General features: G+C 43.1%; 1 protein-coding gene across 4 annotated transcripts in view; it reads left to right on the top strand.

Annotated features, from left to right (window-relative positions):
• Positions 1–15,065, top strand: part of DNAI4 (dynein axonemal intermediate chain 4) — a 28,936-nt gene that overhangs the window by 7,346 nt on the left and 6,525 nt on the right. For all 4 annotated transcript variants that reach the window (XR_013840293.1, XM_079982015.1, XM_079982014.1 and 1 more), the window contains 8 exons: positions 561–772; positions 2,175–2,281; positions 3,065–3,221; positions 4,977–5,116; positions 6,135–6,290; positions 8,035–8,229; positions 13,266–13,501; positions 14,236–14,322. Coding sequence is in view for 3 of the 4 variants with exons in the window: in XM_079982015.1 (XP_079838141.1) it covers positions 561–772; positions 2,175–2,281; positions 3,065–3,221; positions 4,977–5,116; positions 6,135–6,290; positions 8,035–8,229; positions 13,266–13,501; positions 14,236–14,322 (1,290 nt within the window). In the remaining variant the exon portion in view is untranslated. The remainder of the gene's footprint in view (positions 1–560; positions 773–2,174; positions 2,282–3,064; positions 3,222–4,976; positions 5,117–6,134; positions 6,291–8,034; positions 8,230–13,265; positions 13,502–14,235; positions 14,323–15,065) is intronic.

Below are 15,065 nucleotides of genomic sequence, written 5' to 3'. Positions count from 1 at the left end.
AAATACCACTACAATTCAAATTACAAGAAAGCAACAATATACTCTATCAATAAAATCAGGTTTTAAATTTCCATATTAAAAAACAACACCATCCCCTTCTGACCATATGCAAAGAACCAGTGGAATGAAAATGCCTTCATCCACTTTATGAAAATCATCAAGGAGAGTTTGCTGCAGACATCTAGAAGTTGGTTACAGGAAAAGAGTGTCAGAGGCTCCTGAATACCTGAATGTCATATTACATTCCACCAGACTTAGTCTCATACAAATGTGAATAGGAGGGAGCTTTAGGCTGCAATACCATAGCCATTTACCTCTGTGAGAGTTAATTCTGAACAGAAAAGGATAAGATGAGATGTTAGGCTGCAGTTTTGTGCACACTTACCTGGGAGAAAATCCAGCTGAGCTCAATGCGACTTTCTTTTGAATAGACATGCAAAATGATTTGTTCTGTTAGTTTCAATAAATTAGCTTCAAATCTATTGGTTTTAGCTGTGATGAGAACAAAAACCGGCTCATACATATTTTTTTTGGGTCTTGTAACTTTGTTGTATCCACAGGTTTTTGATGACCTAGGAAAAGATGTGACTCCCCGTCCACTCTACCAACCTGAGCCAAGTGTTGCCGGACCCACCCCTGGGCCCATGCACAGACCAAGCAAAATCTTATCAACCCAAGATTTTGCTGGGGCAGTGCCAACAGAATTCTTGTCATCCCTCTCTCTGCAACAGACATCTGGGACAAGTATTAGCTTAGCAGGCCCATTCTCCAGGTATGACACGGCATCCTAAAACTGTTTGGGCTCCAACAGCAATACATAATATTCAGAAGTGGGTAGAAAAGGGATTTGGTGTTCTCTTACTGCCTTTTTTGTTGCAAATTTAGTTGTATTGGCTGGGTAAAAGGGCAAAGGTCTTTATAGGCCTGTCTAATGCACCTGTGGGCTGTTTCTCCGATTCCAGTTGTATGAGCAGAAGTTGTGGATGTTAACAGGCTGCAAATTCTGAAGCCAACTTCGGCAGCTTTGCAATAATGGATTGGATTGGGTGGATTGTTCTTGCCACGGGGGCTTTGCGCCATGAACTTTTGCATAAAAGGGCTTCTCCTTTAAAAGGATGACTAGTCAGATTTAGATATGATTATGAAAACTGCAGTTCAAGCAGGATCCATCCATTTTTCTGTTTCATTATCATGCAGTTCAAGGATGATTGATTGAGTGTATCACCTTCCTTCTCCTAACATATCAAGCTTCTCTTGTGGCAGGCCTATTCATTCAGCAGTTCCAGAATTAACTTCTTCTTAACCAGGAATCATAGGCATGTCAAGTAAACTGGCAGATATTCGTGGAGTCACAAGGATGAGACAGTGCTCATTCCTAATCAGTGTCCAATCAGTTCCAGGCATGCCTCATTTTATTGCTCCTTAGAAGGACATGGGTGCAGCTGCAGGCAGCCCAGACCCTTCATGGGGAAGGAAACTCCACTGCTGCCCCCGCCCTTGTTCTGGCACTGGGAATGGAGCTGGCTAGGGCTGGAGCCGGGTTTTCCCCCTGTAGCTGAGGGACCTGGCTTAATAGGCTACTGGATAGTGTAAACGTAACTTTTATATGCACTGCAAAACAAAACAAAAAAAGTGTGACTCGCTTTATTGCGGTGGTCTGGAATCGAACCCACAATATCTCTGAGGTATGCCTGTATTCATAGAGCATTCTGATTCACATACTCAAAGACCATCCTGAGTTATTTCCCTCCTGCGCTGGAGACACTGGCTCCATTCATTCATTCTTTCACACACACACACACACACACACACACACACACACACCAGTTCCAAGTCTGTCATTAGCCCAGAGAGGGAAGTTCCTATTGTCCCTAACAGATGCTTCCTTACTGGGACAAATAGCTGAGGCTGGGATAGGGTATCAGTGGATATTTATTTTTTAAGTTGTGCATGTACTTAAATTCAGAGGTAGTACCATATGCCTTTTCTATGTCTGATGGAGCTCAAACACTTCTGCAGCCTAGTGGTTCTTCATCCGAAATAAATACTCTGTGGCAATTCAACTGCTGTGGGATTTTATTGGTTGGCACCTCATATTCCTGTTATAAGTGCTTTGGCATTCTTTGTTATTTTACTTCCACTACTAACTTCCTCTTTCCCCCCACAAACTACAGAACTTATGGTAGTAGCAGTATTACAAAGTCTACTACTTCTACTGAATCATTGGCAGAAGAAATTATAGAACCTGGAACCAGACATGAAGCGCTTGCTAGTTTTATAGGTAAACTTATACAAATGCAATACACTGGAATTTTCTCATGTGGTATCACATTTAGGATGTCACGTGACATTCCAAAATGCTCAAAGTCAGTAAATATTCAGGGCCAACCACATGTTACGGGGATGCATGGCTGCTACTGACCCACATCTCTTCTGCTTTTGTCCCTAGTAACATCTGGTAAAAGAATGGTATATTGCCATTGCTTTTACTATTCTCTGTCCCTGCTCCATTTCATGGCTACTGCTTGCAGAGGGCAGGGGAATGGATGTGGCGATGTCACATTTCACTGAACAAAATTTACTGAAAGCATGGGAAAACGTGAGTTGGCAACACCTGTGCATCCTTTGCACCATATAGGTAGGCTCTACTGTATCTTATAGTAGCTGTATCTTATAGTAGCGTATCCTATAGTAAAAACAACCCTTGTATTGTTTACATATGATTTCTTAATTATTTAGCACAAAACATTACAAACCCGTCAACTGCCCCAGAAAGAAAACGGGACATCCTGTTTTTTCTTGTGAGACGACAGCGGCCCAAATGGCCAGTGATTTCGGGCTGCACTTTTGGGGGGCATGCCACCCCAATACATACATTTTGGGGCACAGCACAAGATCGCTGCCCTGAAAAAAACTGCTTTTTTGGGGGGGGGGTGATCTCACGCAGGTCACACAACTCCCAGGAGAGTACGGTCATGAAAAGATGGCATCCTGGTTTGGGGCCGCTTTGTATCAGAAGGTTTGACATTATTTAATTCATTCACATGGTTTTCTAATTTGGCAGATGTTCAGGTCAGGCGAGAGGCAATGCCAGAGCCACTGACAAAGCGAGACCTGGAAAAGCGTGTGGATATTTTCCTTACGGAGACAGAAACAATTTGGTTATTTGACATGCCAACTGTCATGCTGTCGACAGAGTCTGAGGAAGCTGACTCTGTGAGGTAGGCACAATTTCTATGCAATGGGGCCCATCCATTGAGCCATGTAGCATTAGCTTTTCAATGAAAGTTACAGTGCAATCCTAACCATGCCTAAAGGTAAAGGGACCCCTGACCATTAGTTCCAGTCGTGGCCAACTCTGGGGTTGTGGCGCTCATCTCGCTTTATTGGCCGAGGGAGCCAGTGTACAGCTTCCGGGTCATGTGGCCAGCATGACTAAGCCGCTTCTGGCGAACCAGAGCAGCGCACGGAAACACCGTTTACCTTCCCCGCGGAGTGGTACCTATTTATCTGCTTGCACTTTGAAGTGCTTTCGAACTGCTAGGTTGGCAGGGACCGAGCAACGGGAGCTCACCCCGTCGCGGGGATTCGAACCACCGACCTTCTGATCGGCAAGTCCTAGGCTCTGTGGTTTAACCCACAGTGCCAGTATGGGGAAGCTCAGTCCCAGGGCCTAATGTGCCCCTTTAAGCTTTCCTACCTGGCTCCCCGGACTCTTCCTAGTCATATCCCCCCCACCCCCACTGAACCTGCTTTGCTTTCTCCTTGAGTGTTTTTGCCTTGCTGGAATATGCCCTTGAACTCTGTTAAGACAGCCTGCTTTCCTTAATGAAAGGGTAGAGCGGGGCATGTGAGTGTGGGTTGAAATGTGCCAAGGGTACAAAGGTGAAATTCACATTCATTGCTCTGTCTGCGTTTGCATCTGGCCCTGCCTACAACTATCACGTGTCCCCTGAAAGGTTGCTCAGAAGGGAATGTGGCCCCCAGGATGAAAACAGTTGTACCCCACCCCTGCCTTGCTGAATTGAATGGAGATTACTCCCAAATAAGTGGGATTAGGATTTCAGCCTTAAAATGACATCTCTCGAAGTATTATCCTCAAAGTATTCTCTTTACCATTGGATTTGGGCCCCGCTTTTCTGTAAATTAAAATAACAGCATTGATTTAACAAAAACTCCAAGCACTAGACTAGAGAGGTTCTACCCAGTGGTGTAGCGTGGGGGGTGCAGGGGGGGCCGGCCGCACCAGGCGCAACATCGTGGGGGGCGCGCTCACCGCCTCCGGAGTCGCCGAAGAGCCTCGGGCGCAGGCTGTAGCAGAGCCCCATGTCTCGCGGAACCGACGAGCTGTGCGCGCGCCCAGGCAGCAGCAAGAAGAAGCTGGCAGCGGTGGCAGGTTAGGGGTTAGGGGCGCAAATTACTTGCCTTGCCCCGGGTTAGGGGGCACAAATTACTTGCCTTGCCCCAGGTGCTGACAACCCACGCTACGCCGCTGGTTCTACCCCTTTCCTTTGGCAGCAATCCTAAACACAGTCCGCCCAACTATGACAAATTCGTATTCACAAATCTGTTCATCACATTTACTTGGAAGTAAGCTATAACTATTAAAACCCTTGGTCATATTAACCTGCAGGAAAACAGCAGAAGGTCAAGGTTAGAGCTTGGATTACATTATTAACACAACTTTAATTTTCTGTGTCGGAAGGAGGCAATTCACATAACCTTTCTAAAGGCTACATAACTGCATTGCAGCATTTCAACAATCTGGTCAACAATCGTTTCTGAAGAATCTTGCAATCTATTGTAATGCCATTTAAGCACACTGTTCTACAACTACTTGTAAAAACCATACCATTGCATGCTTATTTCTAAGAAAATTTATGTCCCTGAAGGGAAAACAAAACAAGGAGGAGTTGGAGTACACAGGTGTTGTTGTTGTTGTTAATATACATATGTATGTCTTTTGTTTTTCAAAGAAAAAAGAATGTAGCTTATATGGAACTCTGTAAAAACAGAGCTGGCAATGACCGATATGTCAACAGAATGATGCAAACTATAGGCGGTGCACCAAAGACTAAGGAAATGCAATGTGACAAAATTATCATGGATGACAAAGGTAAATTACATTTTGGAAATGTTTTTGGAGCTCACTGAAAGAGGCATGGAGAAAGACCTGTAGACAAAACCAAAGCTTTTTTTATGTGGGAGCAAAGTCCAAGCATCATCTTTTCCATCTTTTCTCATGTAGGTAAATAAGAATGTATACGGCTCTTGGCCCAAACTTTTTTTCACATAAGCTTCCATTCAGCAGGAAACATTCACATGGAACACCAAGATTTTGCTGCAGAACCCAAAGGAAAAATTAAGAAAACAATGTATTTCTAAAAATAATTCCATCTATCTACTTGCAACATCTTCTCATAAAATATCTTCGATATCACTGTGGGCATAGGATTGCCACATTCCACCAGGGATAGAGCTTCTGCTTCTTTAAGCTATCTAAAGAGGACCGTCAACAGGCGGTACTTTTCCTGTCAGTCTAAAATGGTGGTTGGGCAACCTATATACAGTACTGCCGTCCCCATAGCATTTAAAGAAAACAGGGGTCCTTTACCAGATGAAATAGGCTTGGTGTTTTCATGTGGATTTCCCCCTCATTGCCCTGTAAAAAGTGAGTGAACATAAAAATGGCAGATGATAGGGAGATGTACCTGTCCAGGCCTCAAAACTGATATAGCTTTCACTGGGAAAATGATGATCTGGCAGCACTAGTAACTCATACTCTAGAAGCACTTTAAGTGTGGTAGGGTATATGCAGGTGTAGATCCCTCTAGGGGACTATATTGCATTAAAATTTGAGAAGACCCTTTAGAAAGTTGGCAAACGTCTCAGATCACATTGTTTCAAATCTCCCAGAAAAATATGCAGCTGCAAACACGAGACATTATGCACACGTAGAAAGGATTGCGCACCTTCCAACGACACTCACCCCAGCTGATTACAACGAGCTCGTTCAATTAATCTTGCCATTTGCTACTCCAAAGTATAACTACCCATTTAGTTGCAATCATTTGTAACATAAAGCCATGCACATGCAGAACAAGAAGCTATCTAACAATATCCTTTGTCTATAGAGATAATGGCCACTACCTGGGATTTGTATGATTCCTTTAATGCATTGGAAGCAGCTATCGCAGAAAAAAGTACCAGACCAGTAAGTGTGACCAGCAGTAAGTCAACTCTATACAGGGAACGCGACAGAGCCATGTCTGTAGCTTCTATAGGGAGAGGTAAATTCATTATTTTTGCATCTTTGCTAGCCACGAAAAGTTTCAAATATTACGTATATGCCATGATAATAAAAAAATAAGAAACAAATGATCATATACATGCAATTACACAGGAGAGTGCCTGTCTCCCTTGCAGCTAGGTTAAGACCCTAGAGATTATTGATGCTGATTTGGGGATGGCAAAGTATAGTAGGAAGAGGATAATTCTGTTTTAACCTCATTAACTTAATATGGAATCAAGTAACTCGCGGTTAATATTTCAGCCTTTTTGAGTGTTTAAAAGGTAAAGGTAAAGGGACCCCTGACCATTAGGTCCAGCCGTGGCCGACTCTGGGGTTGCAGCGCACATCTCGCTTTATTGGCCGAGGGAGCCGGTGTACAGCTTCCAGGTCATGTGGCCAGCATTACTAAGCCGCTTCTGGCAAACCAGAGCAGCGCACGGAAACACCGTTTACCTTCCCACTGGAGCGGTACCTATTTATCTACTTGCACTTTGACGTGCTTTCGAACTGCTAGGTGGGCAGGAGCAGGGACCGAGCAACGGGAGATCACCCCGTCGTGGGGATTCGAACCGCTGACCTTCTGATCGGCAAGTCCTAGGCTCTGTGGTTTAACCCACAGCGCCACCGAGAAACAAAATACATTGTACCTGAAACAAAAAAGGAAATAGGAATGGCATTTTTAGACCCAGGAAAAGCATCTGACATTTGGGAATGCAATTATCTGTATCAAGTTTTAGAGGAGTTCAGTGTTAGTAATTGGTTTATGAACTAGCTAAAATTCCTGCTGCTTAAAGTGAATCTCACAAAATCTGATTTATTTGGGGGCATACAACAAATAGGTCTGTTAGCGCTGTTGCTGTTTGTTATGCTGATTAAACGCTTGGTAAAGTGCAACAAGAGCTGTTGAAAATACAAATTGGGTTAAAGTAGGATAAGTAATGTTTAAGATTAATTTATATGCAGATGATGACTTCTATTTAAAATAAAGTTCTATTTATAAATGAGATCTTTTATGAGTTTAATTGAATTGCTTTAATATTTGGTCATTTATCCAACTATAAAGTAAACCTAGTCAAATTGGAATGGATGTGATTTAATATGGAAAAGGAAATTAAAACAAGATAGCATAAACAAGCTGGGTTAATTCTATGGAGAGAAATACCAATAAGAGATCCATGTATTTGGAAGAACTAGGACAATTTGGAAGAACTAGGACAATTTAGGCTGCAATCTATCTCTGAATAGATGTGGGTGGGATTCCATAGGCAATCATGCATTGTTAAATATTCTTCAGTAATGACACTATGGGGAAAGTATTTTTAAGTTTAACATTGTGAGATCATTTATATCCCCAAAATCTTGAATGTACAGTATCCCATTTCCTTTAACTCTTATTTGAATCTAAGTAACCCCAATGACCTTTTGGTGGAATACACACACACACACACACACACACGGATTGGGGGTGAGCATACCACTCTTCATCAAATATTACAGATTAGTTCACAAAATTCAAAGCAAAATACAATCGCATAGTAGTCAATATAAAACAGTAGTAAAAAAGCAGCTGAATACTGCTTTTAATACATGTTTGCTGTCAGTTTTAAACTCTAGATAACAGGAGACCTAAAAGCAGTCTGGGTAATACTGAAAGCAAATTATGAAGTTTCTTTTCCCATAATTCCTTCTGGGGGGAAATTAGATTATGCTATTAAATGACATCTGTCTCTTTCTTTCCTCAGAAAGCACTACAAGTTCTATCATTGACTTGGAAAGTGTAATTCTTTCCCGGATTCACGAAGAGATAGAAGACCACTCAGAAGCTATACTGAAATCTGAAAAATTTAATCAAGATTTGTTTTATATGGAGAGGGTCCTAATGGAGAATATTTTCCAGCCCAAACTAGCAGCTTATCGGCAGCTTCCTGTCCTCCTAGGTATATTTTTCTTCAGACATTTTAATCTTGGTCTGAGAAACTTCCTTGTAAAAGTAACTGCAAGTATTTCTTAGTTTAAATGAGACTGTTGCGACTTTCTCTAACTCAGCTAATGAATGGTTTTTTATCCTGGAATCACCCTTATTACCAACAGACTTTATTGAAATGGAAATGGATTTTCCATTGCTCCTGGAAACAAATTGTGTGATTTGTATAAAAACAAGCTTTTAAAACACTATTTAGAAGGCCCGGCCAACCCATGAGGTGAGGTGAAGCAGCTGCCTTGGGCAGCAGAAACGCCTGAGGCAGCGTCCCTGTGGGTATCCCACATGCCCCACTCACTCTGCATCATTGCCACCCTGTGAGGGAGACTATGCTAGGCAGGTAGTTCAGACACCAAGGTTGAGAAACTGCACATATTTAGAGTATTATTATTTTTTTGCTTGTTTATCAGGGCTGGCAGCTTTTGGGGGGGGGCTAGTATTTAGCTGCAAAATTCAGAACTGAAATGTTGCAGTTAAAGCGAGGGGGAGGCTGCTTTTCTGGATTTTGGCATGTTTATGTTCCTTTACAGGTTCTGTGAATGACATTATACATTTGTATCTTGCTTTTCTGCCCCAGGAGCTCAAAGTTGTGCACCTCATTCTCCCCTCCCTGCTTTAATCTTTGCAACAGCCCTGTGAGGTAGGCTAGGCTAAGTTAATATAGTTATTTCCAACAGATTGTGGTGGCAGGGGTGGGGGGAAATACAGCGCCCCCAATCCACAAGCGGTGAGCAGGGACAAAGAAATCTTGCTGGCCTCTGTGCTTCCTCCTCATAATTTTCTTTCTAAGGAGCTCCCATTCTATCAGGTTGTCCCTGACTGCTGCTAGGAAACTTGAGCTTGTCTGGTTTAGCAAGACTTGCTTCTCCTTTCTTTGAAACCACAGGAGGTGGTGACTTGGAGGAGCTTGGAAGGCACACAGTGCCCCCTCCGGGCACAACTGAACCTTGCCACTTAGTCATTTAACGTTCTTCCTTCCTTGACTCTGCAGTGAGGGAGGGAAACAGCACTGACCTGGATCTTAAAACAAGTGAGCACAAGTGAAGCCTCCTGGAAGCCACCTTGCCTCCCCAAAAGACCCTCGATAGAGAATCAGGTTACAGACACCGTTAACCCAGAAATATTGCTTCAGGTTAAGAACTTTGCTTCAGGATGAGAACAGAAATTGTGCTCTGGCGGCACGGCAGCAGAAGGAGACACCATTAGCTAAAGTGGTGCTTCAGGTTAAGAACAGTTTCAGGTTAAGTATGGACCTCCAGAACGAATTAAGTACTTAACCAGAGGTACCACTGTATCCTTTAGCAACTAGGCTACTGCAGTTATGCACTCTGCCCTCCCGTGGATACGCTCCATCGTTGGTTGGGACGAGAAACCATAAGATCAGGACAGTCACAGCAATACTCAAAATCTTTGATTCCAAATCTGTGTTTGTCCTTAAAGATAGCTAAAGGTAAAGGGACCCCTGACCATTAGGTCCAGTTACGGACGACTCTGGGGCTGCGGCGCTCATCTCACTCTATAGGCCGAGGGAGCCAGCGTTTGTCTGCAGACAGCTTCCGGGTCATGTGGCCAGCATGGCTAAGCTGCTTCTGGTGAACCAGAACAACACACGGAAACGCCGTTTACCTTCCCGCCAGAGCAGTACCTATTTATGTACATGCACTTTGATGTGCTTTCAAACTGCTAGGTGGGCAGGAGCTGGGACCGAGCAACGGGAGCTTACCCCGTTGCAGGGATTCGAACCACCGACCTTCTGATCGGCAAGCCCTAGGCTCTGTGGTTTATACCACAGCGCCACCAGCGTCCCTTGTCCTTATAGCCGGTGATAACTGTAATTGTGCGGTTCTGAAAGTCAACCCTGTTCAAAGAACAGAAATCTTCATATCGATTTACACATATATTTGTATAGATTTCAACTACACCATTTTTTTATTTTTTAAAAAACCCAATATAATAGTAAGTCATGGATCATTTTGGGCTGGAATCCTAAAACCAATCACGAAGTGCTAAATTCCATTGGGGCAAAATTTTGGGCCACATGTATTTAAGTAGCAACAAAATGGTAATCTGGCAGTCTATAGGGTGCAGGAAATTACGCAGAAGTACCTACCATCTGATCACAACCATGTCTTGTGGAAATTCAGTCTCTTCTGGTTACAGTCACAGATCAGTCAGTCAGAGTGTGGTGCTAAACGGTACTCAAAGAGCCAGCAAGCTTTTCCCCCCATCATTACCAGCATACTAAGGAAAGTTCTGTCCTAAGCATTCTAGCTTTATGAGGGGAGGCAAATTTGGCTTTGATCATGCTAAGGGAGGAAAGAGATAAGCCTTAGAATCATAGAATCATAGAATCATAGAGTTGGAAGAGACCACAAGGGCCATCGAGTCCAACCCCCTGCCAAGCAGGAAACACCATCAGAGCACTCCTGACATATGGTTGTCAAGCCTCTGCTTAAAGACCTCCAAAGAAGGAGACTCCACCACACTCCTTGGCAGCAAATTCCACTGTCGAACAGCTCTTACTGTCAGGAAGTTCTTCTAATGTTTAGGTGGAATCTTTTTTCTTGTAGTTTGGAACCATTGCTCCGTGTCCGCTTCTCTGGAGCAGCAGAAAACAACCTTTCTCCCTCCTCTATGTGACATCCTTTTATATATTTGAACATGGCTATCATATCACCCCTTAACCTCCTCTTCTCCAGGCTAAACATGCCCAGCTCCCTTAGCTGTTCTTCATAAGGCATCGTTTCCAGGCCTTTGACCATTTTGGTTGCCCTCCTCTGGACACATTCCAGTTTGTCAGTGTCCTTCTTGAACTGTGGTGCCCAGAACTGGACACAGTACTCCAGGTGAGGTCTGACCAGAGCAGAATACAGTGGCACTATTACTTCCCTTGATCTAGATGCAATACTCCTATTGATGCAGCCCAGAATTGCATTGGCTTTTTTAGCTGCCGCGTCACACTGTTGGCTCATGTCAAGTTTGTGGTCAACCAAGACTCCTAGATCCTTTTCACATGTACTGCTCTCAAGCCAGGTGTCACCCATCTTGTATTTGTGCCTCTCATTTTTTTTGCCCAAGTGCAATACTTTACATTTCTCCCTATTAAAATTCATCTTGTTTGTTTTGGCCCAGTTCTCTAATCTGTCAAGGTCGTTTTGAAGTGTGATCCTGTCCTCTGGGGTGTTAGCCACCCCTCCCAGTTTGGTGTCATCTGCAAATTTGATCAGGATGCCCTTGAGTCCATCATCCAAGTCGTTGATAAAGATGTTGAATAAGACCGGGCCCAAGACAGAACCCTGTGGCACCCCACTAGTCACTCTTCTCCAGGATGAAGAGGAACCATTGATGAGCACCCTTTGGGTTCGGTCAGTCAGCCAGTTACAAATCCACTGAGTGGTAGCATAGTCAAGACCGCATTTTACCAGCTTCTTTACAAGAATATCATGGGGCACCTTGTCAAATGCCTTGCTGAAATCAAGGTAGGCTACATCCACTGCGTTCCCTTCATCTACCAGGCTTGTAATTCTGTCAAAAAACGAGATCAGGTTAGTCTGACACGACTTATTTTTCAGAAATCCATGCTGACTATTGGTGATCACAGTATTCCTTTCTAGGTGCTCACAAACTGTTTGCTTAATGATCTGCTCCAGAATCTTCCCTGGTATTGATGTCAGACTGACTGGGCGGTAATTATTTGGGTCCTCTCTTTTCCCCTTTTTGAAAATAGGGACAACATTTGCCCTCCTCCAGTCTGCCGGGACTTCGCCTGTTCTCCAGGAATTCTCAAAGATGACTGCCAGTGGTTCTGAGATCACATCTGCCAGTTCTTTTAATACTCTTGGTTGTAGTTCATCTGGCCCTGGAGACTTGAATACATCTAAACTAGCCAAGTATTCTTGTACTATCTCCTTAGTTATTGTGGGCTGTGTTTCCTCTGCTGAATCATTTGCTCCAAATTCTTCAGGTCGAGCGTTGTTTTCTTTATCGGAGAAGACTGAGGCAAAGAAGGCATTGAGGAGTTCAGCCCTTTCTGTGTCCCCTGTTTGCATTTCACCATATTCTCCTCTGAGTGACCCCACTGTTTCTTTGTTCTTCCTTTTGCTACGAACATACCCATAAAAGCCTTTTCTGTTGCTTTTAACCTCTCTAGCAAGCCTGAGTTCATTCTGTGCTTTAGCTTTTCTGACTTTGTGTCTACACGTGCTGGCTATTTGTTTGAATTCCTCTTTGGTGGTTTCCCCCCTTTTCCATTTTTTGTACACATCCTTTTTTAATCTTAACTCAGTTAAAAGTTCTTTAGATAGCCACCCTGGCTTCTTTAGGCACCTTCCATGTTTCCGTCTCATTGGTATTGCCTGAAGTTGTGCTTTTACTATCTCCCTCTTAACAAACTCCCAGCCATCATGAACTCCCTTTCCTTTTAGTATTACTGTCCATGGGATCTCACCCAGCACTTCCCTAAGTTTTATGAAGTCGGCTTTCTTAAAGTCAAGAAATTGAGTCCTAGTATGCTTGGCTGCTCCTTTCCGCTGTATAGTAAACTTCAGAAGAGCATGATCACTCGCGCCTAATGATCCTTCCACTTCTACCCCACTAACCAGGTCATCAACATTGGTTAGGACCAGATCTAAAATGGCTGTTCATTCCCTCCACACCACTGATGGGGGCAAGCTTGGAGGCTTCTGCTCCTCCCACACACCTGTGGGCTCATCACCAGTGAAATCATAAGAGGGGCACCAGGATTTTCATACATCCCTGCTGGCACAGACAAAACTCTTCCTCCTACCTACATTACTTAGCAAACATGGAGGAAAACAAAACAAGTAGTGGCGTTCATATCAGAGGGAACAGAGAACGTCCCATATGTGGAGCAGGCATTGTGGCAGATACAGAGCTGCTGGTTTAACCTGATTATTGGCCTGTTCTAGTATAGCTATTTCTATTTGGGGATGGAAGAACAGCAACGTTTTCTGTGTTTACATGTGTTCCTAGAGCCGACTGTCAAATCTGAACATAGCCTTTCTATATTTGAAGAGGAATCCATAGAGGAGGAGGAGGAGGAGGAGGAAGAGGAGGATGTGCTCTCAGTTAGGTCATCACTTCTGTTAGACTTTAGTTCAGGACGAGAGGAAATCCTACCACCTTATATAGAAGGCTTGTGGACCTATGCATGTGATTTGATGAGAGGAAACAATGTGAGCTGCCTAGCTTGGAACAAAGTGAATCCTGTAAGTGACCTCTAAACACTTGGGAAAAATGCGAAAAATTGTTCTTTGCACTGTCAAAATTAAGTAACACTTTAGGAGTAGAATTTCTAAGCTTGTCAAAGCTGCATTTGCAAAGAGACTCTAATAATAATAATAATAATAATAATAATAATGTTATTATTACTGGAATTAATATACCACAGAATAAAAGGCTGGCTTGTGTTTAGCCTGTCCCTCAAGATCATCTCCTGCGTTTCTCTGTCATGCATTTATTGGAAATGCTTGCCCACATTTGGTGAGTGACCAGTCTTTTGTTTGTTTGAAAGATGGGCTTTTCATTTTTCTCACAAAAGGTAGCCTACTTGCAAACATGCTGTTGGCCAGACCTTCCTGATCACAGCAGTTTAAACTGTTCTGTGGTAGCTTCATGACATCACAGTAGCTTAACTAATCACTGCCAGTTTTCAGCAGCGTCAAATCCTTTAGCACTTAACAATATACGTACACTTGGACAGCAATAATAGTGGCAATAGATAGGTGAATGGAAGAAGGAGCCAGCTGTTAAAGGTCGCAGCAGGGGGCAGAAACACTGACCGGATCCTATGAGCTGTGAACAGTCTTGCTACTGACGCTGCTCTGGATCCATAATGAGCAGCTTTTCACTCCAAATTAAATAGAGCCTCAAGGGCCATACACATAGCCATCTCAATGGTTGCTGTGGCTTGGTAGTGTAATCATGTGTTGTTGGTTTTTAGGATCTACTGGCTGTTGGTTATGGACAGTTTCGTTTTAAAGAGCAGAAGAAAGGCTTGGCTTGCTGCTGGTCACTGAAGAACCCAACGGTAACACAATACTTGGGCTGTTCCTCTTGATTTTGGTCAATTTGATATTATTTACTGATAAGATACAACGGCAATGTAGCAGTAAAGTTCTTTTTTACCCTTCCTTAGGCCCATGAGGCCTTCAGATTTGCTTCCCCGTTAAGACCACAAATAGCTCATTTATACCCTATCCTTAAGATATAAAGCAATCTTATAATCTAACCACCCAGTCCTAAGCTTACTTGTATGTAAGACCCCCTAAGTTGACTTCCTCCCACATACAGTATGCATAAGCATCACTAAGCCATATTATAAATGTAAAGAAAACATGCCAACCTTGAACCATATATTACAAAAAAGTAATCAGAAATGTAAAATCTCCATTTGTACCTGCTGATTACAACAGATGGATAAAGTTCCATTTTGTTTTATTTTAATTTATGTTATTTAACAGGAATTATATATCATTTAATCATCGAAACCTATAAGCAGTTTACTTAAAATGCATTTTTGTGGCATTCTTCCCTTCCTTTTCTGTAACGAATAATGTAAGGTAGCTTTAGTGTTCAATAACTGAATTTCAGAATTTTAAAGCATCTTATTTCTTATCAGTTGCTAGCAATTATGGGATGAATTCAGTGTCCCACTCTTCTTATTGTTCTGTCAGCAGAAGCATTTCCACTTGCCAGATGAACTGACACCCTTCCTCTGCAAACTGTTCTGAGGGTACTCCCAACTCTCCAGAGTGGATTAGGGGGAGACAG

Source organism: Podarcis cretensis, assembly GCF_951804945.1.
Source record: "Podarcis cretensis genome assembly, chromosome: 6".
Taxonomy (NCBI): Eukaryota; Metazoa; Chordata; class Lepidosauria; order Squamata; family Lacertidae; genus Podarcis; species Podarcis cretensis.
The sequence above is the reverse complement of the archived record's forward strand: the minus strand, read 5'-3'. Positions and strand labels throughout refer to the sequence as shown.